Source organism: Aphidius gifuensis, linkage group LG5 (assembly GCF_014905175.1).
Source record: "Aphidius gifuensis isolate YNYX2018 linkage group LG5, ASM1490517v1, whole genome shotgun sequence".
Lineage (NCBI taxonomy): Eukaryota > Metazoa > Arthropoda > Insecta > Hymenoptera > Braconidae > Aphidius > Aphidius gifuensis.
This window is the reverse complement of record NC_057792.1, coordinates 5,340,782-5,363,461: the sequence shown is the minus strand read 5'-3', so window position 1 is coordinate 5,363,461 and position 22,680 is coordinate 5,340,782. Positions and strand designations below refer to the sequence as shown.

The window sequence follows — 22,680 nt, the reverse complement described above, 5'->3', positions numbered from 1 at the left end:
CTTTTGTTGTCGCTACTCGCTCTTCAGTTCTCTTTATATGGTAAAGAAGAAATAAAAATGGCGCACTTTTTCGGGTAAAAATTTCGTGAATATTCGGAAATGCTCGAGAAATAGAAAGAGAGAGAGAGAAAAAGAGAGAAAGAAAATCAACAATATTTTTTGTCAACTCGGCCATTTTGTCCTCACCTTCCGAGTAGGAACGTTGTAATTATTTTTTAGCAAGACCACTTTCGTGTCATATCGACTTAAAGTAAGTGAAAAAAAATAAAAAACTAAATCTCTAAAATATCTAATAAATTTTATATTAAAATAATTAATAAATATAATATGATGATTGATTTACCAAACCATCTTTCGATTGAATTACAGTGATGTGAAAATTGATTCTGATATATTTATTTTTTTTACAAGCACATGTATTTTTGAGGTTAGCTTGAACAATTTAACTAATATTTATTTTGTGTTATTGTTTATATTAAAGAATGCGTTACGTGGCTGCTTATCTTTTGGCTGTCCTTGGTGGAAATGCATCTCCAGCAAAAGGAGATGTAGAAAAAATTCTTTCATCTGTTGGAATTGAAGCTGATGCTGAAAAACTCCAAAAAGTCATCGCTGAGCTCAAGGGTAAATCCATTGAAGAACTCATTGCACAAGGTAAACAATTAATTTACATTATAAAAAAATAATATTTAAAACCAAGTAAATAATTATAATTTGTATATTGTTTTTTTTGTCTAGGACGTGAAAAGCTTTCTTCCATGCCAGTTGGTGGTGGAGCTGCTCCAGCTGCTGCTGCTGCTTCCACTGCTGCTGCTCCAGCTGCAGCAGAAAAGAAAGGTACGAAAATATTAAAACAATTAATTATAATTAATATCAGCTGTTTTTTTTTAAATGATGTTTTTATTTCAACCATCTTTCGACTGATGCGTTGTGCTGTTAAATTCTTATCTGATAATTAAAATTTTTACACATATTATTTGACACATTTAAATTCATTGTACTAATTTTATTTTTTGTTTTTTAAATTTTACAGAAGACAAAAAAGAAGCCAAAGCTGAATCAGAGTCTGAAGATGATGATATGGGATTCGGTCTCTTTGACTAGTTTGTCATAAGCTAAAGATTTTAATAACGATGAATAAAAATTTTTTCTAAAGAAAAATCATTTGTGTTGGGATTTTTTTTTATCCTTAAAACGTTGATTATTTATCGTATAAAATTGTTTTTTATTTTTAACAAATATAACTTATATTTGGTGAATTAATTTGATAAAAAAAAAAAACAAAACATTTATAATTTTTATAAATAATAATTGTCAATTGCTTTTAGATTAACTGGACATCAAATTAGTTTTTTTTTTTTTTAAATCGAAATAGTTAAACAATTACAATTTCTAACAAACAAAATCCAATTTAATTTTCTGTCAATAATCACTTTAAATTCAAGAAGTTAAATATTTAAAAAATTCAATACAAGTATTTATTATTTATTTTTAATAATTAATTGTTAATTGGTATTGAAAATTCCAAGTGACTTGAATTATTATCTATTATTTATTGAAACTGAAAAAAAAATTAATTATTATTTTTTGTAAATTAATTGATAGACATTCTTTGACTTCTTAAATTTTTATTTTAATAAATATTACAAATATTTTCTTAATTGTTAGCTATGCTTATCACTTTTCATTACGAATTTTTTTAAATAATTTATTTGGATACATAATTTCTAAATTTTTTATATCACTTTGAGTTAATGAAGATAATGTTATTGTTATTGTACTCGAATTATTATCAATAGGATCATACATTTCTAATAATTCTTTAACATATGAACTGCTTGTTTCGTTAATAAAAAATGAAAGTACTGTGTAATAGTTGAAAAAAAATGCTGCTTGTATGCTAATAATATTTTCGTGTTTAATAAAAACATTAACATTTGCATTGGATGATGAAATTAATGGAACAGTAAATTTTAAACCAGATGAATTTATAACAGTTGGAATATCATAAAATTTACATGAGTCAAATTCAAATATACTTGCTTCAAATAAAACTTGTAAATTTTTATCAATATGTGTTGTCTCATTTTGAAATGCTTTAATTGCTTCAATTTTTTCTTTATCATCAACTGTATAGACATGATTTTCATTTAACTTTTTATTATAATCATTTAATTTTTTGTAAAAACTATGAATATTTTTCATTATATAATTATATGTAGTTCCATATTTTTTTCTTTTAAGTGTTCTGATTTCTGTATTATTAATTTTTAATTTACAAAAATAGCATCTATTTAAATCAATTGAATATCCTTGACAATTATCACAATAAACATATTGATTATCTTTAAATTTTGGCTGTTCATCTGTTGAATTTATATGCAATTTAAAATCGCTATCTTTTTGAATTGTTGAGTATGCAGTTGTTTTAATTGTTGTTAAACTTTTATTTGTCATTGATGCTTCTGGATGTTTATCATCAATTTTTTTCTTATTATTATCATCATCATCTACTTCAGGTAAATAATTATTATCAACAAGCTCATCATTATTTTTTTGAGCGACATCATCATCTTTAACTTGAATAAAATAATTTATTTTTAATGGATTTTTAACTTTGAATACACTTGTTGAATTTAATGGCATTTTTAAAAATTCAAGTAATTCATAAAAACTTATTTTTTTAGATGGTAAAACAACATTTAATAATCTTTTATTACCACTTGGTATGTATTTAATTAATAATTGAACACTGTTATTTATATTATTTGGATGAACAATATTTTTTTTTAATACATCAATTTTTTTTTGTATCTTCGATTGTATAGGCTTCATTTTTATTGAATTTTTTATTTGACTACATTTATTTGATTCATTATTTAATCTTTTTTTTTCTATTGAAGTTGATTGTTCATCCTGATGATTTATTTGATTTTTTTCTTCTGATATTATTTGGATTTCTTCTGTTGATTTTTCTAAATTTACATTTGTTTGATTATTTATTGATTCATCAAGTGTCCAAATATCTTGACTCAATACCTCCTTTTTTTGTAAATCACTTAATAGATTATTCTGTATTGCTGATTTTTTTATATTTTCATTTTGATTATCACTTGACTTATCACATAATGCAATTTGTTGATTAAATTTTTCTTTACGAACATACATGTAATCAAAATCTGGACATAAAAAACTTAGTAAATACATTTTTTCTATCAGTTCATTAGATGCAATTAAACACAATGTTGAACCAATTAATTTTAAATCCTCAGCTGATGTACCAGATGATAATTTTTTATCAAGAAAATCAATGATAATGTTTATGTTTGTATCAAGTGGATCTTTATTTTTTGATAAACTATAATTCCACCATTCACTCAATATCACATCATGTTTGTTAATAATTATATCAGGTACATGTAACAAAAGTTCATCAAGATAAGATGATTTATTTTTAACAACTGCTTGCTCAAATGCTTTTAAACAACCTGGATAACTATTATTTATTTGTTCTGATTTTGTTTCCATATAACCTGATTGATCACTTGTTGTTTCTAATTCCATGACTGTTATTATTATTAACAATTTATTTATTTATTTATTTATTTATTTATTTGAAACAATGTCAATGTTATTAGCTATTGTATATTCTTTGATTATTGTTTGACTATAGTGAGTATTGTTTTTTTTTTCGACACGTGTATTGCCACGTGTGTTAGCTGGACTCAATTAGGAGCAAGAAGACTAGACCATGCTTTAGAGTTTAGACCATGAGGATTCTAATAATTAGAGAGTTGTTTAGACTGGTTTAGACCAGCTACCTGAGCGAGCAACTACCGCCCTCTAAATCATTAGAAGACACCATATTTAAAAAAATATCAACACAACTGTTCATTTTGACTCTCTTTTTTTATAAACTAAAAAAATTGAAAAAAAATATTAACATTCTATCTTCAAATGTTTATTTATTTATTTATCTTAATTAATACCTTTGACAAAATGTCTTTTAGGCTACATCTTAGAATAATACGCATATGTAAATATAAAAAAATATTAATAATTTCTAAAATTATTAATTTGAATAAGTTTTTTTTTTTGTTTCGTTTATAATATTATAAATTTAAAAAAAAGTGTAAAATAACAAAAAAAAAAAAAAAAAAGAAAATACAATTTTAAATATACGTAACAAAAAATATTAGTATATTTTTTATATTTTAACTTTGATTTAGTAAAGCTTTAGCATCATTTTCATTAATTTCTTCAAATAAATGAATTTTTTGTGATAATTTTTTAAATATATTTTTTGAATCGTTGGATAATTTTTTGAGTTGTAATATTATCAATTTATTATCACTTTTTTTATGTTGTTTTGTTTTTGATAAACTCAATGATGATATTATTTTTGAACACGTATGTTCATTTGTAAATATAAATAATACTGGCATTGACTTATCATGATAAATTTTTATTTTAATAATATCTTTATAATCAATATTAATTGTTATAAATCCATATTTATATTTAGTTGATGATATTGACATTATAAAACCATATATATTTATAATAATATTATATGTTGGAGTGTATTTGTGTGCTCCAATTTTAATTCGAGTACATGTAAATGACGTTTCAAGATTTTTAATTACTGGTGCTATAATATCACAAGTATTTATTGCATTAGCTGGTGATACTGATCCTGTATCAGTTGATGATGTTGTATCATCCTTCACCAATTCATCCTGAGCTTTAGCTTCAGCTTCATCAACATAATCAACACCTTTATTCATCTCTTCATCATAAATACTTGATGAAAAAGATGATGCTGAACGTTTATGTATAATTTGTTTTCTTCTTGAAGAAATATCAGTCTTTTTCATTTTTTTACTATCTACATTTGATGAAACAGATCCTGCTGAACGTTTAAGTATATTTGGTATAAGTCTTGTTGGAACATCATCATTTACTTTGCTATTATATGCAATTTTATTTGATTTATTATTATCATTAATTTTAGATAAATTATCATCAAATTTTTGTACATAATCATAGAAACTTTTGATATTAAAAATCATATCTTTTTTTTGTTTTTGAGTGTAAATATTTTTTTTAATTTTTGGATTAGTTGTAATTTTTTTTTCACAATAATAACATCTGTTAAAATCAATTGATTCATAACTACAATTATTACATACAGCAACTTTACCCCTGACGAATTTTGGTTGTTCAATATTGATAATTGGTGTTGTTGATAAATCATTTGAACAATTAGATTTTAAATTATCTTTATCTGTATTATTAATATTTGTTGAACCAATATTAACCATTGATGTTGTTGATGAATCATTTGAACAACTATCTTCAGGATTATTTTCAACTGTATTATTATTTTCTGTTGATTTATCATTTGGACAACTATGATCTTCAGGATTATTTTCAACTGTATTATTATTTTCTGTTGATTTATCATTTGGACAACTATGATCTTCAGGATTATTTTCAACTGTATTATTATTTTCTGTTGATTTATCAATTGAATCTGTCGTTTTAGTCAAGCAGTTATCATCAACACTAAATGATTGCTCAGTTGCTTCAGTTGTAACAGTATTATTTGAATTAATAAATGAACAATCAACAGCATCACACTCATTATTAATAATATTCATTTCATTATTATTATTATCAAATATAGTATTACAATAATTTTCAATTTTTTCAATCACCAATTGTCGTTTTGTTTTATTTGGTATTGTTTTTGGATTATTCTCTGCTTTTTTTTTACAACGATAACACTGATTAAAATCCTTTGATGTTAAACCACAAATATTACATACTGCAAGTTTTCCATCAATATAAATTGGCTGTTCAATATTACGTGGTGATGTCACTTGTATATTATTATCATTTTGATTATCTAAATAATTATTATCAACAATTATATTATTTTCAGACTCATTAATATTATGCAATTGATTTTCAATTATATTTTCCGATGGTATTGTTTTATCATCAAATGAAATACCAGAATTTTTTAAACAATAATCAATTATACATTTTTCAATATCATTTTTATTCTTTTGTTTAAAAGAATCTGATTTAACATTGTTGAATTTTGTTTCTAAAAAAAGTGCATTGTTTGATTGATCAATGTATGCATTTATTATTGTTTCATGATCAGACAATAAATCATCAAGTGTTTTTAATGATAAATCATTGTCATTACAAAGGCCACCTGTTGATGCTGTTAATCCTTTGTCAATAACCTCTTGATCTAATTGACTTTGTATAACTGGTTTAACTTCATGATTTGCACCAATATTTTCATCGACATATAATCCAATGCTCAATTGAACAATACTACTTGAATTTTCCTCCATATCTAATTAAAAAATATTAATTATTATTAAAAGTTAAACGGCGATAATTAATCTTTTGTGTTAATTTTTTTTTTTTTTTTTTTTTTTTTTTTGTTTACCTTTTTTTTTTAATTTTGTCAGATCAACTGGCTTTTTATTTATTAATTTATTTATTTTTCAACAAATGATATTCATTTAATAATTATTTATAAACTAAATTAAACAAAGCAATCATTAAATATCCATTTTTTATATTTTTTATTTATCGTTTGGTCAAGGAAAAAGTTGATGCTTTGTGAGAGCTCCAACGAGAGAATACAGAGAAAAAAACACCGCCATTCTTGTTTTCCTTTTTTAACGATTTTTTTAATTGGCTCAAAAATCAGTGTACGAATATTCAAAAAAATACTTACATACTAATATTTTTGTTTATAAAATTTTAATTGTTGGATATTAAAATAAAAAAAAATACTAAAAAATATTGAAAATAATTACTAATTAGTATTGTAATATTTTATTATAACTGCAATCGTTTTGGTATAAAAATAATACAAAAAGAAAATTGTAGAAATGGAAAAAAAAAAAATTTACAAAAAAATAATAAACAATTTAAAATAATTGTTAAAATAAAAATTTTATTTTTTTTATTATATTTTTTCTGGAAAAGATAATATTAAGTTTATTTGTTTTAACATTTTTTTTAAATTATAATATTCATTGTTTAACTTATTTTATTTATATTTTTATAAATATTAACAATAAAAAAAAAAAAAGAAATTTATTGGAGAAAAAAAAGAAAAAGTAGTCTAATGTAATACTAGATTACAAATAATGTCTTATAATTAAATATAATGTTTGAAAAATAAATTGTAAAAATATAAAAATTAGTCAACAATGTACAACATCAATTTGATGATGTACATGATTTTTCAAGTGCAATTTTTTTTGTTAATTGATCAGATAAATTTTTAGAGAGAAAAATTTCATTTGAATTTTCATCTTTAGCTGTTCCTTCTAGCTGTGAATGTTTACGTTTATTATTGTTTCCATTATCAATACTGTCCTCGCCATTATGACCTATAAATGAATATGAACTTTCTGGTGCTGGGCAAATTGTATTCGGTGAAATGGTAATTTTGATATTATTATTTGCTAAACTTTTATAATAATTGTTGTTTAATAACATCACATTTCTCTTTAGAGGTGGATGGCCTGAATATGGCTTTGTTGTTGGATTTTCTGGAATTTTTCCCTTGCACCAATAACAACGATTAAAATCCATTGATGTTAAACCACAATTATCACACACTGCAAGTTTTCCATCAATGTATTTTGGTTCTTCAACAATAACAGGTGATGTTACTTGTTTGCTATTATTATCTGTTAATTCATCATTTACATTATTTGATTCTTCAATGTTTTTATCATTAGAATTTGTATCTTCATTTTTTGATGATGAATCATTTAGATCACCATTTGGTGGGAGCCTTGCTAATGTAACTGTTGGTTCTTCTGTAGTTATTTCTTCAAATAAATTATTCATCAAAAATAATTGTTTTAATATTGTTTTTGACTCTTCATTTAATGATTCGGTTAATAATGTTATTCTTTTGTGAGTTTGATTTTTACCAGCTGGATCATAATATGGTCCTTTTGAATCTTGCATACCTAATATTTCACGTATTTTTGAACCAGATGTTGTGTTTGTGTAAAAAAATATTACTGATTCACCAAAATGTATTAATACTTTACCAATATCTTGATATCTAACATGTATTTTGACTGCATTTGATTCATCTTCAATTAATGGTACTGATAATATTAAACCAGATGTATTTATAATAATACGATCTTTTGGTGTATATTTATATGATCCAATTTTAACAGTACGACACATTATTGTCGTATGTAAATTTAATTTTGTACGATCATTATTCAACAAACTTTTATAGTAATTATCAATTGACTCCATCATTTCTTTTTTTTGTGCTAGTGTACATATATAAGAAGCTGTTTCTGGATTATTTTGAATTTTTTTTTTACAACGATAACAACGATTAAAATCCATTGATGCTCGGTCACATTTATCACACATTGCAAGTTTTCCATCAATGTATATTGGTTTTTCAATATTAACAGTTGATGTTGCATGTATATTATTATCATCATAATCATCTTGTAAATATTTTCTATCAACCAATACATTATCATAATTTGATAATTCATCATTAACATCACCAGTTTGTGTTGAATCAACAATTGCACCAGCTTTACTTTCGACAATATAATTTATATTGAATATTGGATCTTTAATAAGTGATACTGTTGTTGCTCCATTAAATAGTATACCAGCCTGTTCAAGTAAATCATTAACAGTACATTCTTCACTTGGTATATTAAATGTTATTAATCTTTGTTCACCATCTTCCATCACAACCAACATTTTAACAGTATTACCATCAATTTGTTTTTGTACAATTGTCGTTTGTGGATCAACAATGTTTTTCAATAACGATGCATAATTTGAATTATTTTCTGTAAATATATTTTCATTCGATGAAATTTTGGATTTTATTGATTGTTTAGATAAATCTGGTATTGATTTACTTTTTGATTTATCTAAATTCATTAATGGTCCAGATTTTTTTGATGATTGGTTTGTATCAACTAGTTGTACTGGTGTTTTGTTCAGTAAATATGATTGAGCTTTTTGTGGTTGTTGTTTTTTTGAAGCTGCATTACTTAATATCATTTCACTTTGTAAATTAGCAATTTTTTTGACGTTATTTTTTTTCATTACTTCACTCGATGGTTTTAATGCACTTGTATTTGTTTGACGTGGTGTTAATGATGGTGGATCACTAGTTTTTTTAACTGTAACTTTTAATTTTGATGGTACTGATGATGAGACTACTCGTGATGTTTTTGGTACAACATTATTTGAATAAACATCAATTGCTTGTTTCTTATTTGCTGATGGTTGTTGTGAACTTTTTTGAACTACTGTCGGAACTAATAATAATTTTTTTTGTGGATTAACAATTTTTTCAACTTTATTTTGTTTCTCTCCTCCACTTGAACATGGTAGTGTATTATGATGTATTGATACATTTGCTGATGGTGTTGGTGGTTTTATTGCTGGTAATATTTTTTGTAATTTTAATTGTAATGGTCTTATTGATCCTGATGATTTAAAATAACATGTTGATGATAAAACATTATTTGTAGCAAGAACAATTTTATTATTATTATTTGCTGATAATGGTTGTTGCATTTTATTTATAACTGTATTCATTAATAGTAATATTTCTTTTTGTGCACTATCAGGTGATTCAACTTTATTTTGGTTTAGTTTTTCACTGGAATACTCTAACGCACTTGTATTTAATAGTGATGTATTTGCTGGTAATTTTGCTGGAGTTACAGGTTTTATTGCTGGTGTTAATGTTTTTGTAGAAGGCTTGATTACTGCTTGAGTATTATTTGCTGATGGTTGTTGTTTCTGTTGGTGTGGCCATTTTCGAACTGTATTACCTAATGATAATTTATTTTGTGAATTATTAATTGTTGTAACTTTATACAGATTTAGTTTTTCACTGGAACAATCTAATGCACTTGTATTTAATAGTGATGTATTATGATTTACTGGTAATTTTGCTGGTGCTGTAGGTTTTATTGCTGATGTCAATGTTTTTGTAGGACGACCAATTGCTTGATTATTATTTGCTGATGGTTGTCGTTGTTGCGTTTTTGGAACTGTCTTAGCTAATGATAATACATTTCGTACAAAACCACCTGTTTCAACTTTGTTTTGTTGTGTTTTAGTTGAACACTTTAAAGCACTTGTATTTAATTGACATGATGACAATGGTTGAGTATTATTATGTACTGGTAAGTTTGCTGATGGTATTGGTGATTTAATTACTGGTGTTAATGTTTCCGTTGATAATGCTTGTAATTTTGATGGTTCTGAAGTTGATACCAATGATTTTGAAGCACATGTTGATGGTGCAACATCATTTGAAGGAACATCAATTGCTGACGGTAGTTGCTGTTGTTGTTTTTTCTGAACTGTATTATCTAATGATAATTTACGTTGTAAATTATCAGTTGTTTCAATTTTATTTTGTTCAAGTTCTTGACTCGAACGTTCTAATACACTTGTATGTGATTGATATGGTATTAATGGTGATGTACTATGATATACTGGTGATTTCATTGGTGTTGCAGGTTTTATTGCTGGTGTCAATGTTTTCGTAGGAGAATCAATAATTGCATGAGTATTATTTACTGATGATAGTTGATGATTTTGTTGTTGCTGTTGTTCTTCTTGAATTGAATTGAACTCTGGAACACTTGTATTTAATTGACATGAAGACAATGGTTGTGTATTGTCATCTACTGATAAGTTTGCTGATTGTGTTGGTGATTCAATTACTGGTGTCAATGTTTCCGTTGATAATGTTTGTAATTTCAATGGTATTACTGGTGATTTCACGTCAGGTTTTATTACTGGTGTCAATGTTTTTGTAGGAAGATCAATATTTGCTGATGGTAGTTGGTGGTTTTGTTGTTGCTGTTGTTCTTTTTGAACTGTATCAACTAATAATAATTCACTTTGTAGATTACCACCTGTTTCAGCTTTGTTTTGTTCCAGTGCTTCACTTAAACACTCTTGGACACTTGCATTTAATTTACATGGTGACAATGGTTGTGTATTATCATCTACTGATAAATTTGCTGATGGTGTTGGTAATTCAATTACTGGTGTCAATGTTTCCGTTGATAATGTTTGTAATTTTGATGGTTCTGAAGTTGATACCAATGATTTTGAAGCACATGTTGATGCTGCAACATTATTTGTAGGAGAATCAATTTCTTGATTATTATTTGTTGCTGTTAGTGTTGATTGTTGCTCTTGTATAGCTTCATTTTGTTGTTCTTCTGGAATCAGTATTGGCATTGTTGTACATGTTGATGGTGCAACATTATTTGTAGAAGAATCAATTTCTTGATTATTATTTGTTGCTGTTAGTGTTGATTGTTGCTCTTGTATAGCTTCATTTTGTTGTTCTTCTGGAATCAGTATTGGCATTGTTAAGTCTTTTTTATTTAATGAACCTGATTCATCATCAATTACAACATCATTCATTCTCGGTTTAGCTGGCTGAAAAATAAAATAATTGCATATTTATTTTTTTTTTAATTACTTTATTATATAACAAATTAAATAATAAAAATTTACCACTATCAGAGGTGTATTATCAATTGTTGATTGTTGCTTTTTTGGACTAATTTCAGACACATCAATCAATGGTATATGTTGATCATTATTTGTTCCAGTTATTGGTGCTTTTATATTATTTTCTTGTTTATTTCTTCTTCTTTTGCGTAGAAATATTGGTGGTGGTTTTGTTGATGTCTTTTTTATTAATGGTGTTAGCAATGGGGGACTATCAATTGCTTTTTGTAACACAATATTTTTTTTACAATCAGTAGGCTCATTATTGTTCAATAAATTTGTTGAATTATTGGATAATGCTGATGGTGATTCATTACTCAATTGATCATCTGATATATCGATCAACTCAGGTAGTTCTGATTTTTTTACATTTTCATTTTCAACAGATGCTATTTGTGTTTCATCTTGTTTTTTTATTTCAATATTCAATGACGATATTTTTGAATCATCTTGACATGATAATTCTGTTTTATAACTATCTGTATTATTTGCAGATGAATATTTAGCAAAGTCTGAAAACAAAAAGCTCAATGAAAAAATTTGACTTGCCATTTGATTAGATGCAATCAAACAAACAGAGGATGCAATTGATTTTAGATCATCACGTGATGCACTAGCATCTAATTTTGTTTCAAGATAACTAATGAACACTGATAAATTTGTTTCCAGTGGATCTTTATTCACAGATAAACAATAATTCCACCATTCATTTAAATGAGTATTATGCTGTTTTATAACTGACTCAGGTAAACATGAAAAAAGCATTTCCAATGATACATCATGAGATTTTTTTTTTCCTTTTGCCTGTCTTATTGCCTCGATGCAACCAGGGTAACCAGAGTTTGTTGAAAAAGATGGTACCTGTTTATCAGTCTAAAAAATTATTTAAAAAAAAAATTTAATACATTTAAATTTTGTTTGTTGACAAAGCATGTTAATCACAACAACAATTACCTCATCATTATTTTCAACTTTATTCAACCCTTCTGTTTTCATGGAATGTAATTGAAGTGTCATGATTTTATTGACTTCTACAAGAAGTAACAAAAAAAAAAAAATACAATAAATAACTTATAATATTTGTTATTCAAACATAAAAATAATATGAGTAATGACATTGTGAAAATTATCCAATTGTTGATACCTTCTTTTATTTCTGATTAATGTTTTACTTTGACTTGATTCTTTCTCTGTTCAAATAATATGACAAGTGTTAATTATGCGACAATTAGAGCAATCAAATGCTCATTATTGAATATTACTATTATTATTTATAAATTATATTCAAACTAACAATAGAGATTTATAATTATTTATGGTGTCAACATTATTACATAACCCACATGTTTGATGTTTTTTTCTTTTTTTCTTTTCTTCGTTGTTTGATTGGCTGCTCGATAAAAAAGAAAACTCCTAACAAAATATTTGTAACGTACAAAATTATGTCCTAATGTATTTTTTCTTTTTTGAATGACTGATTTGTATGACGTATATAAAATTAGCAAGAAGGTTGTCGAATTGATATTTATATTAAAATAAAAAACAATTAAAACAATTAATAATTAACATGAAATTTTTATTAACAAAAAGAAAACCATTAAATATTAAATAAACATGTTTAAATTATTTTCACACACATATAATAATTTATTAATTATTATAATACAAAAAACTCAATTTTTTATTATTTTTAACAATTTGAGTAATTGTTTATTTAATTTAATAATAAACAGCTGATAATCTAGATTTAAAACTCAATATATTTATTTTAAATGATTCCATGAATATTGAGTTTCTTGATTTATCAAATGAGTATTTTGATATGAAAAATGTTAACTATTACATAAATTAGTCCAGACTAATTTATTAGAACAAATAAAATTAACAAATATTAAATGGAAATATTATTATGATTTTTTTGCACCTGATGTATTTACTAACATATTATGTGCAGCTGGTTTTTCCAATTTAACAACATTTTTTATTTTTTCTTTCATTTGATCTGCTAGTGTACGTTTTACATCATGAGATAAATTATCAAACACCAATGTTATCTTGTTTGTTATTGGATCATCACTTTCTGGATTATATACTGGTCCAGTTGTATGTTTCATACCCAATAATTTTCTAATTTTCAAACCAACATCATTATTTGTATATAAAAATACAACATTCAATTCATGATTGAAATAAAATTTTGCTTTAATAATATCTTCATATTTAATTTTAATTTTAACAATTGATGGTTTATCTTTAAGTGTTGCTACTGATAATACAAAGCCAATTTTGTTTATAATAACAATATTATTATTATCATCATCATTAACACAATTATATGATCCAATTTTAATTACACGAGATAATAATACCCAATTTCTACTAGAAATTTTAGTATCACATTTTTTTTTTTTATTTGTCGTTTTTTTATTTAATGATAATATTGATTTTTTATTTTCATCATTTTGTTTAACAATATTGTTATTTTGTTTAACAGTATTAACATTTTGTTTAACAATATTATCATTTCGTTTAACAGTATTACCATTTTGTTTAACAGTATTATCATTTTGTTTAAAAATACTATCATTGTTTATATTTTTAACTAAATTATTAAACCAATTATCATAAAAATCATTAATATTACATTTCATACTTTTGATTTGTTCTTCTGATAATGTATTTGGTATTGTTTTTGGATTACATTCAATTTTTTTTTCACAATAATAACAATGATTAAAATTTATTGATGGATATAAACAATGATTGCAAATTGCAAGTTCAGTATCATAATATTTTGCTTTTTCAATAACTTTTATTACTGGTGAATCATATTTTTTAATATCATTATTAAATATTGGATTAACTTGTAAATTATAATCATCATTATGACTTTTATCAATTGTTAAATATGATGAATCATTTTGATAACTTGAATCTAAATCATTTATTCTATCAATAAGTGCATTGTTATATTTTGATGTGTCATAAGTTGGATCATTTAATTCATCATGTGAATAAATCATTTTTTCATCATTAAAATCTAACTCAATAATATAATTAATTTCATATTTTGTATCTTCAACGAGTGATAATCTCATTGTGCTGTCAAATTTTATATTAATTTTTTCAAGTATATCAGCTAGTGAACATTCTGGATTTAATATATCTAATTTTATTAATTTTTGTTCAACGTTTGGCTTGAAAATTAATACTTTAACACTGGTATTATTAATTTGTTGTTGAACAATTGTCATTGCTGGATCAAAAATTCGTAATTTTTGATAAATATAATAATGACAATCATCATTATTTAATGCAAGTGGATCTGAAAAATCTGTTGATTCATTGTCGATGATATTTGTGTTGTCACTTGTTGAATTTAAGCTGACAATTTTTTTATTATTATCATTAATATTATCTATTGACAATAGATCTTTCTTGACTGTCAATTTTTTATTGACATTTTTTTTATAATTTTTCTTCAATATTATATTGGTTTTTGTGTTTTTTTTAGCTTCTTTCATGTCTGAAAAAAAAATTGAAAATTAAAAAAGATTTATACATACAAACATAGCTTGATTTTTTATTATTATTTATGTGTTTATTTACCGGTTATTTTTGGTTTCATATTTTAATAATGATTATTTAACTTTTAATTATTTAAATACAATTAACAATGTATGCCACTTAATATTAATAACAAATTATTTCTTTGTTTACATACACAACTAAATCAATCACTTAACAAAGGCGGTTATGCTTTTATTTTTTTTCTTTTATTGGCAGCATTATCAAAACAAGAGAGAGAACGCTGAAAAAAAAAAAAAAAAAAAACAAAACAAAAATGTAAACAAATAAATTTAAACTATAGATGGAACCAAAATACATATTGATAGTTTAAATAAGTATAAAAATAAAAATTGATTGTTGTATTTATTTTTAATTTAAAAAAAATTCTAAATATAACTTCGTAAATTTTTAATGATTCATTATTAAAAATTATAATTAGCTAATTATTATTATTATTATAAATATAAATAAATTATCTTTTTTTTATTTAAATAATAAATTTATAAAATTGATTAATTATTTGTATTAACAATATTAAAAAAAGTCTTAAAAAAATTAATAACAAAAGAAAGAGATTTTTTTTTTTTTTTTATGTTATTTATTTTACAAATTAAACAAATTTTTTTACAACAATATTATTCAAATTCATTGACAATTAATATATTTAATAAAAAAAAATAAAAAAACTAATTAGTTGCAAATTGTCATTTTAATTATAAAAATTATCATGTAATAAAAGAATCAAAATCCAGTAAAAGAAAAAAGTCCATTTAATTTTGATAAAATTAATTTTTTTATTATTGTTTAAAAATTTAAATTAATACACCTTTTGGTGTTATTTCCATTAAAAGATCTTTAGCTTGTTTTGTTGGTAATGTTTCAAGTAAATTATTTGGTCCAAATAAATTTTGTAACACTTTTTTTTTATGTCTTGTTATATTTGTAGGTAGTAGTGTTATTAATTTTTGTGATTCATCATTACTATCAGGATCATAATATGATCCATTTTTATCTGTCATACCTAATGAATTTCTAATTTTATTACCAATTTTAGTATTTGTATAAAAAAATAATGCTGGAATTTCTCTTCTTGTGTGTAATTTAACTTTAGTTATATCTTTTATATCAATACAAATTTTAGTATGTGTACTATTATTATGAAGTAATGGAATTGATAAATGTAAACCAGATTGACTTAAAGATACTTGTTTATCTGCAATATATTTGTATGATCCAATGCTTACTGAATGACATGGAAAATGCATTGATAATGGTGCTTCATCATTTGTTGTTGTATCATTTAATTCTGATGCATCTGTCATTGATTTATCATGTGATTCTTCATTACATGATGTCATTGATTCTTCTAACTTTTTTTTCTTTTCAATTTTACGTAATTTTAATGCTTCAAGTCTTGCTTTTTTTGAAACTTTAGATTTGGTTTTTCTTTTTTTATTAACAACTGTTTCTGGTTCAGAACGTTTACGTTTTCTATTATCTTCAACTATTTTTTCACTATTACAATCATCATCATTATCATTAGTCTTATTATTTACATCAATTGATGATGAATTTCTACGTTGTTGTTGTTGTTGTTGTTGTGTTGAGCTCTGTGATGATATTGAATCTTTTCTATTATTATTTCTTTTACAACGATAACAATTATTAAAATTTCTTGATGATAATCCACAAATATTACATATTGCAAGTTTACCATCACTTTTTTTTTCTTGTTCAATATTTGATGTTGTTGTGTTTATTGTATTATCATTATTTTCAATAACAATATTATTATCTTGTGATGATTTATCACTTGAATAATTTGTATCAATTGTATCAACAATTGTGTCTGTTTCAACAATATAATTAATTTTTAATAATGGATCTTCAACAAATGATACTGTTGTTGTGTCATTAACAGGTATACCAGCTTGTTCAAGTAAATTATCAACAGTACATTCTTCATTTGGTAAACTTAATGTCATTAACTTTTGTTCACCATTTTTTTGTACAACTAACATTTCAACAGTATTACCATTAACTTGTTTTTGTACAATTGTTGTGTGTGGATTATCAATTGCTTTTTGTAAATATGCATAATTACCTCGAAAATTAATTTGACTATTATCACTTAATATATCTGTTGAGTTTGTTGTTTTTTTTGGTGATATTGATGGTGTTTCAGCATCTGAATCATCAAGTGTTATTAATATGTCATTATCATTTTGCGTTGTTGATTTATTTAAATTGTCATTTTGTTGTTTATCAGTAGTTGAATTTTTTAATTTAACAGTAGGTGATTTATCTTGTAATAGAGATGATGATGATGATGTTGATAATTTTGAGGTATTTTCACATGTACTAGCAGATGAACGTTTATCAAATGCTGAACATAAAAAACCAGTTAAATATATTTTTCTTCGTAGCTCGTCAGATGCAATTAAGCATACTGTTGATGCTATTGATTTTAAATCATCTGGTGTTGAACCAAGTTTTGATTTTTCATCAAGAAAATCAATGATTATTAGCAAATCAGTATCAAGTGGATCCTTGGATTTTAATGAACAATAATTCCACCATTGATCAAGAATCAAATCATGCTGTTTAATAACTGAGTCAGGTAAATATGAAAATAATATTTCAAATGATGGATCAATGTGAGAATTCTTTTTAGCACGTGCCTGTCTCATTGCCTCGATACAACCAGGATAACTACTTGTCATTTGTGATGACATTTGCTAAAATAAAAAGATAATAAATATTTTAAATTAGATAATTTGTTTATCATTTTTTTTATATATTTAAATAAATTTTAGATATTTACATTTGTCATTTCTGGCTGTTTATTATTATTTATTTGTTGATTATTATTTGATAATCTTCTATCTCTAACCTCCTGTTTTTTATTATCAATTGTGTTTAATTTATTAACTGGTTGAGGTTTTTTATTTCCTTCAATTTTTATTACAACATTTGGAATTTTATTGTTGCCAGAATTTTGATCATTTGTGTTTTCCATTTTAATGTTAATTTCTGTCAATAAAAAATTAATATTACATTTAAATTTAATTAAATAGTTTATAATAATAATTAGAAAAAAAATTAGATTCTAAATTTAATACCTTTTTTTATTTTTGTAGTGTCATTCATGTTTCTTTGCATTATGATGTTATTTTTTTAAATTTCTATTGATAATGTATTAATAAACAAATTAAACGAGTTGTTTTTTATTGTTGATAGCCGGGTATTGTTATTGATGCACACACGTGTTTTCAACAACAATCAGACATAACCTGATCCTGTTTTTTTTTTTTTTTTTTCTAATCTCACTACTTTACCGATGGAGTTTAATTAATGGCTGTTTAACAAAATAGGTGGGAAAATTCAAACAATTATATAAAAAACTTTGAATTCCAAAGTGTTTTTATAGAGTTTAGTTCCAGAGCATAGTAATTTGATAGAAAAAAAAATTTTCAAGTATCAGGTACATAAAATAAGTATTATAATTTATTACTACTACTATTATTTATAAATAATAATTTTTTCACTCATTTCTCCGCATAGGTCAATTTGGGAAAAATTCGGAGGAATCACGGAGAAATTCGGAGGAATCACGGAGAAATTCGGAGTAACCGCGGAGAAATTTTTTACCAGGGCACTACCAACGTTGAATTATCGGCTGTTGCAATGAGTCTGCATTCCTGGTGCTAATTAACCGAAAAAAAAACAGAATTAAAATGTTTTCTAACAACTGCTAAATTTTATGGATAAAAATAAATATACCTTATGTGCTTATATCACGATAATTATCTTGATAAAAGGGTGTTGATTTTAAAACTTCGTACGCCTTCGGAACATGTTCTGGTGGTATAAAAGCCAGCGCAATCATTCGGTTGATATTTTCGGTTGATATTCATCGTGGAGATAATCTGCTGAAATCCCACTGCCCTTAATGCTATTTAGAATGCATCTCCGATAATGGAAATATGAAGCCTTTATTTCTGTCTTCGGAAATACAGATTTGACGGCTTTCATAAATCCATTATCGAAATCGGTTATTATTGTCTGTGGATGCCAATTCTTGAGAATTTGAGGTTTTTTCCTTAAAAGATTTCTCAAAAATTGGCGGTATATTTTTGCACTGTTTCCAGATAATAGTGCATATACTAATGGCACATTACGACCGTTTCTGAACCCACGAAGAGTATAAAGTTGTTTATACTCTGAGGGTACAGACGTAAATGAACCATCACCACAAACAATATCGCATTTTTTCAGCATCGATAAATTCTTTTTGCTGGCAAAAATCAAAATCTTATTAGTTCCATTGGCATCCCAATACAGAAACTCTTCTTTTTTTAAAGGGTGGAGATATTTTATGGAATCTGGCAATGGTTGCCAGACATTTGAAAGAGAATGCAAAGAAATATGATAAAGTATCGAGCAAGAAAACGTTATTAAAATACCTCGATACAATAGCGTTTTGTATTAAAGTATAACAATTAAGGTATATTTATTTTTATCCATAAAATTTAGCAGTTGTTGGAAAAAATTTTAATTCTCTTTTTTTTTTTCGGTTAATTAATTAGCACGCCAGGAATGCAAATACTCATCGCAACAACATCGCAACAGCCGATAATTCAACGTTGGTGATCAAGTTAAATCGCAACCCTGGTAAAAATATTTCTCCGTGATTACTCCGAATTTCTCCGCATTTACTCCGAATTTCTCCCAAATTAACCCATGCGGAGAAATGAGCGGAGAAAAGTATCAAAATTTTTTTTTTCTATCAAATTTCGGAATATCACGTTCGGAAATATTTCTCCGCGATAAAAATACGCGGAGAAACGTGTGGAAAAAAATATTTTACCACAGAGAAATTCTTTCGAGTATCAGGAACATAGAATGAGCAAAGAGGTATTCGATATTTTTCAAAATACCTCTTTGTTTATTTTATGTACCTAATACATGAAAATTTTTTTTTTCACAAATTTTTAAAATTTGATAGACAAAAAAATTTTCGAGTATCAGGAACATAAAATGAGCAAAGAGGTATTCTATATTTTTAAAAAGTTCAGCGCGCTTTTTATATTTTTTGAAACTAACTTCTTTATGATTCCTTAATACTTTTCTTAAAAAAAACAAAATGACGAAAAAAAATTTATTTCCTAACAGGATAGCATGGTGACATAAGAGGCATTCGATGATTCGGAAAACTCACTTCCTTCAGCTTATGCTCCCTAATAATTTTAAAAATTCACTGTGAATTCAAAAAAAAAAAAAATATACTACATCTGTATCAGGAACCCAGAAAGTCTAAAAAGGTATCTCTTGTTTTCCTAAATTAAAAACCTTTAAATCAGCAACATTTAAGTGATATTTTTATATAAGAATATTTAATCATAATACAAGTATCAAAGTTATCAAATAAAAAAAAAAAAACAATATTTACATTTATATTCAATCAATGAAAGATTAATTTTTCTGATACTGTTATTATTAACAAGTTATTTTTAAAAAAAATATAAACTCTATTCCTGAGAATCGACAAATTCATAATTTATCTAGCTCGATAAATTAATCTACTTTATTTTCTTGTTCATTAATTCTGTTTCTGATGATAATTTACGTTTTGTAGTACTAATATTATCTTCAATATCTTTGTAGTAATCAGCAATAGACTGTATCATTTTCTGACATCTCATAGGTGACCACTGATATTTAATTGTTGTTGAGTTATTTGGTATTTGTTCTTTACAACGATAGCAACGATTAAAATCCATTGATAAAAAATTACAAGATTTACATATAACAAGTCGTCCATCAACATATATTGGTCGTTTGTAATGATCAATTATATCATCCTCTTCTTCATTGCTATGATCATCCAACCGTTCACCAGGTTCAGAATCATTACGACCTATCTTTTTTTTGTTCAATGAATATTTATTTACTGACAACATCATTTTTTTCCATTTTTTTGGACAATACTTGTACGATAATGTTGAAAAATTATGTTCATCAAATTTTCGTTTACAATGATAACAACGATTAATATAAATTGATAAATATCCACAATGCCAACATAGTACAAATCTTTCATCAACATACATTGCATGCTCATCATTATCAATTGTTTCTGATTGTGGTTTACAATTCATGTCATTTAATTCATTACCATTTATTGAGTCAGGCAAGGAATCATCTAAATGTTTTTCTTGTTCATTGTTTGTAACATAAGATAGATATAATAATTGAGAATCATGTTCGTCATTAATTGAATCAATTAATTGTGTTTGTTGTTGATCAATTAAATAAATTGGTGTTGCTTGTCCATTATTATCATTATCATTATTATCATGGTAATCTTGTAAATAATTGTCATCAATGAAATTTAAATTTAATGGATCAGTTTGTGTTTTTAGCTGTATTGTTGATGATGATTCTGAATTATTTTCAGCTATCAAGTTATTATCAGTATTTACTTGTTGGAAAATTGTCGTTGGTGTACAATCATTTTTATCTGATGAAGAATCTGAATCATCTAGAGTTATTATTTCATTGGATGTGTTGTTTTGACATGATGATTTTACCGATAGCCAATTTGTTAATTCTGAGCATAAAAAACTTGATAAATAAATTTGTTTTGTTAATTCATCAGATGCTATCAGACAAATTGTTGATGAAATTAATTTTAAATCATTAAATGATGCACCAGCATCTAATTTTTTTCCAAGATAACAAATTACACCTGATAAATCAGATGCCAATGGATCTTTATTTTCAAATAAACAATAATTCCACCATTCATTTAAAATTGAATCATGTCTTTTTATATCACTTTCAGGTAAATATGTAAATTGTTTTTGAAATGGAAGATAATAAGATTTTTTTCTTCGTTTTGCTTCATTCATTGCTTCAATACAACCAGGATAAACATCAACACTTTTTGTCGTCAACAATGGCACTTGTTCTATAAACTATTTAATTTTTTTATTATACATTTGTAACAAGAAAATTAATAGATAATTTTATTTACCTTTTCTAAGTCATTAGGATCAATTTGTTGCCTAGTTGTTGCAGCTGTTGAAATATCAATTGTCTCTTGTTGTTGTTCATTTAATTGTGATTCATTATCTTTTAAAATTTCATCAACATCATCAAACATCTCTTCTTTAATAACTTCAAATTGAATGTCTTCATTAAATTCTATAAAAAAATAAATAAATAATAAAAATATTTGACCACAATAACTAGTTTTTTTTAATATTTGTTATTGTTGTTTTACCTTGACTATTTACTGGTTTTTCCATTGTACTATATTTAAATTTTAAAAACAATAAAATCTATTAAACCCAGTATTTTAATACTGTTTAATATTGTTATTTAGACATATAAACAAACAGCTAGAGCAAGCTTTTGTCAATTGTCAACAACAATCATACATAACCCTAAATTTTTTTGATTCAAAAAAATTGTATTAAAAGTATACATAAACAAGACATAATAATAATA

At 24.9% G+C, this 22,680-nt stretch overlaps 3 protein-coding genes across 3 annotated transcripts; 1 reads left to right on the top strand and 2 right to left on the bottom strand.

The window, feature by feature from the left end:
- Positions 1-135: 135 nt before the first annotated feature.
- On the top strand, positions 136-1,170 carry LOC122857193 (60S acidic ribosomal protein P2). Its single transcript, XM_044159238.1, has 4 exons — positions 136-250; positions 482-654; positions 739-837; positions 1,034-1,170. Exons 2-4 carry the CDS (start codon positions 483-485, stop codon positions 1,102-1,104), a joined length of 342 nt encoding a protein of 113 aa, XP_044015173.1. The 5' UTR covers positions 136-250; position 482; the 3' UTR covers positions 1,105-1,170.
- A 14,570-nt stretch (positions 1,171-15,740) lies between these two features.
- On the bottom strand, positions 15,741-18,435 carry LOC122857192 (putative uncharacterized protein DDB_G0277255). Its single transcript, XM_044159237.1, has 3 exons — positions 18,288-18,435; positions 17,990-18,198; positions 15,741-17,903 (listed from the first exon to the last, which is right to left on the bottom strand). Exons 1-3 carry the CDS (start codon positions 18,325-18,327, stop codon positions 15,978-15,980), a joined length of 2,175 nt encoding a protein of 724 aa, XP_044015172.1. The 5' UTR covers positions 18,328-18,435; the 3' UTR covers positions 15,741-15,977.
- A 2,228-nt stretch (positions 18,436-20,663) lies between these two features.
- Positions 20,664-22,603, bottom strand: LOC122857191. The gene is made up of 3 exons (XM_044159236.1): positions 22,454-22,603; positions 22,205-22,374; positions 20,664-22,145 (listed from the first exon to the last, which is right to left on the bottom strand). Exons 1-3 carry the CDS (start codon positions 22,476-22,478, stop codon positions 20,748-20,750), a joined length of 1,593 nt encoding a protein of 530 aa, XP_044015171.1. The 5' UTR covers positions 22,479-22,603; the 3' UTR covers positions 20,664-20,747.
- Between the last annotated feature and the right edge of the window lie 77 nt (positions 22,604-22,680).

Bases quoted from the DNA above. Each gene is read 5' to 3' on its own strand.
- LOC122857192 (XM_044159237.1), bottom strand. From the start codon at position 18,327: ATGCAAAGAAACATGAATGACACTACAAAAATAAAAAAAG. The intron at 18,199-18,287 runs GTATTAAATTTA...TTTTATTGACAG, and splicing joins CACTACAAAAATAAAAAAAG to AAATTAACATTAAAATGGAA. The intron at 17,904-17,989 runs GTAAATATCTAA...TTTTTATTTTAG, and splicing joins AACAGCCAGAAATGACAAAT to CAAATGTCATCACAAATGAC.
- LOC122857191 (XM_044159236.1), bottom strand. From the start codon at position 22,478: ATGGAAAAACCAGTAAATAGTCAAG. The intron at 22,375-22,453 runs GTAAAACAACAA...ATTTTTTTATAG, and splicing joins AAAACCAGTAAATAGTCAAG to AATTTAATGAAGACATTCAA. The intron at 22,146-22,204 runs GTAAATAAAATT...AAAATTAAATAG, and splicing joins ATCCTAATGACTTAGAAAAG to TTTATAGAACAAGTGCCATT.
- LOC122857193 (XM_044159238.1), top strand. From the start codon at position 483: ATGCGTTACGTGGCTGCTTATCTTTTGGCTGTCCTTGGTGGAAATGCA. The intron at 655-738 runs GTAAACAATTAA...TTTTTTGTCTAG, and splicing joins TGAAGAACTCATTGCACAAG to GACGTGAAAAGCTTTCTTCC. The intron at 838-1,033 runs GTACGAAAATAT...TAAATTTTACAG, and splicing joins AGCTGCAGCAGAAAAGAAAG to AAGACAAAAAAGAAGCCAAA.